General features: G+C 49.1%; 1 protein-coding gene across 1 annotated transcript; it reads left to right on the top strand.

Moving 5' to 3' along the window:
• On the top strand, window positions 1-1334 carry LOC122688251. The gene is made up of 3 exons (XM_043894125.1): window positions 1-61; window positions 404-661; window positions 1036-1334. Exons 2-3 carry the CDS (start codon window positions 443-445, stop codon window positions 1180-1182), a joined length of 366 nt encoding a protein of 121 aa, XP_043750060.1. The 5' UTR covers window positions 1-61; window positions 404-442; the 3' UTR covers window positions 1183-1334.
• Window positions 1335-1814: the final 480 nt, after the last annotated feature.

Raw genomic sequence — 1814 nt, 5'->3', positions numbered from 1 at the left:
AAATCCCCGAGACTGCCTCCGGGACTGAGAGGTCAAGGGAAGTCCTTGACACGTTAACTAGGTTTGTGATGGGTTATCAGAAAATTTAAGTGTGTATATGTGGAGGATGTTGGGAGAGTTAAGCGGAGGAAAGTAGTTAGAGGGAGATACAGAGTGGGTAATGGGGCAGGGTACAGAGGAGTCACCAGAGGATAGAGGAGGGTTGAATCGTGCTATAGGGCCATCGAAACTGTTACGCAGGCACATATATGGTATGGTGGGTTCTGGTTTGGTGTGCCGTCCTCTAGTTTGGGGCAGTGTCTTGTTTTCAGTGCCTTTCTAGGTAGAGGGATTGGTTCGGACAGTCCTCATTTCCTGGGAACTAAGATATCCCCGCTTTGGGTCCCATTTCCCTCACTTACAGATTGCACCTGCTCAGCGTCTCCTCCTCTGGCCAAGGTCCATGGCTACTGAGACTAACCGCAAGGACCGAGAGTCCAAGATTGCTCCAGTGCAGGTTATCCCGCTGCAGCAGGTCTATCCGACGCAGAAGGTCTACCCGCTGCAGGCAGTCGTCCTGGTGCCCCTGAATCCCCCGGAGAATGATTATTTGTTTCTCTCCATTGCTTCCTTCTTCTTCTTCATTCTGCTGGCAATCCCAGCCCTCTTGTTCTCCTTCAAGGTGGGCACCACCCAGCTACCACCAACTCCTGTTGCCCCCAGATCTGCCTTCTCTGTCCCACCCTACCTTCCTGCTCCTCCCTCACAATCCCCCTTTCTTCCTCCTGGGGTATTTACTCCTGCTTCACCATGTAGCTGCCCTTGTTCCTCTCTAGGAGTCCCCTCTCTGCTCCCCACTCCCGTGTTCTGCCCAGACCCACACCCTCATCCTGGCTCCCTTCTTTCTTCCTTTTTCCACTGAAGGGCTGACCCCTGCACTTTCCACCCCCACACCACTGTTACTGGCCTTTCACACCTCACCTCTCCCCAGGGATGCCCTTCCCTTGTCTCCTTTTCCTTGGAAACACTGCCACCAGCTTGCCTTCATCCCCATAGACCCGTGAAGCCAACATCCTTGGGGACCAGAGGAAAGCCCAGAGGAATTCCAGACTGGCCTTGGGCTTCAGCCTCTCAAGCATCCTGGTGGGTTCCACTCTCATTATTTCCTCCATTGTTGTCAGAGTCATGAAACAGCGAGAATGAGATCATCCTGAGAGCTCAGCTCCCTCAGAAAGTTATGAACTGTACCTCATGGGTCCTCTTGGAGCCTTTGAACTTGAACATCAGTAACCTACCTATACTGGGGGGAAGTTCCCCACCATTGGATTTTTGAGAGCAATAAAGTTTATGAGGAAGTTTCTGCTTTCCTTTCATCTTCTGTATGTATGTGTATGTGCACAAATGTTCTCATGCCCCTGCATCTCCATGTCAGAGTTCCATGGGGCTTATTTACACATTTGGTGAATATGCAAATCATTTATTGGGCAACCACTCTACTGTGCCAGGCAGTTTTAGGCCTTGGTGATTCAGTGCTGATTCAAGAGATGAGGGATCTACCTCCATAGAACTTGCTCTATTTTGAGAGGACACAGAAAAAAGGGTAAAATGTAAAGCAAGAAGATGGTTCTGGGTCCACTCTGTCTAACAGAACATTTGGCAGTGAGAGAAATGCTTTGTAATCCACTCTGTCCAATATGGTACCTACCAGTCACAGGTGACTGTTGAGCACTTGAAATGAGGTTAAGTGCAACTAAGGAGCTCAATGTTTAATGTAACTTAATTATAATTAATTTAAATTAAATTTGCCACATATGGTTAGTGGCCACTGTCCTGGA

Source organism: Cervus elaphus, chromosome 4, assembly GCF_910594005.1.
Source record: "Cervus elaphus chromosome 4, mCerEla1.1, whole genome shotgun sequence".
In the NCBI taxonomy this organism is placed as follows: Eukaryota; Metazoa; Chordata; class Mammalia; order Artiodactyla; family Cervidae; genus Cervus; species Cervus elaphus.
The sequence above is the reverse complement of the archived record's forward strand: the minus strand, read 5'-3'. Positions and strand labels throughout refer to the sequence as shown.

What these genes read in the sequence shown, in the direction of transcription:
- LOC122688251 (XM_043894125.1), top strand. Translation starts at nt 443, where the DNA reads ATGGCTACTGAGACTAACCGCAAGGACCGAGAGTCCAAGATTGCTCCA. An exon ending in CCCTCTTGTTCTCCTTCAAG is followed by an intron (nt 662 to 1,035) that starts GTGGGCACCACC and finishes TCATCCCCATAG; the next exon opens with ACCCGTGAAGCCAACATCCT.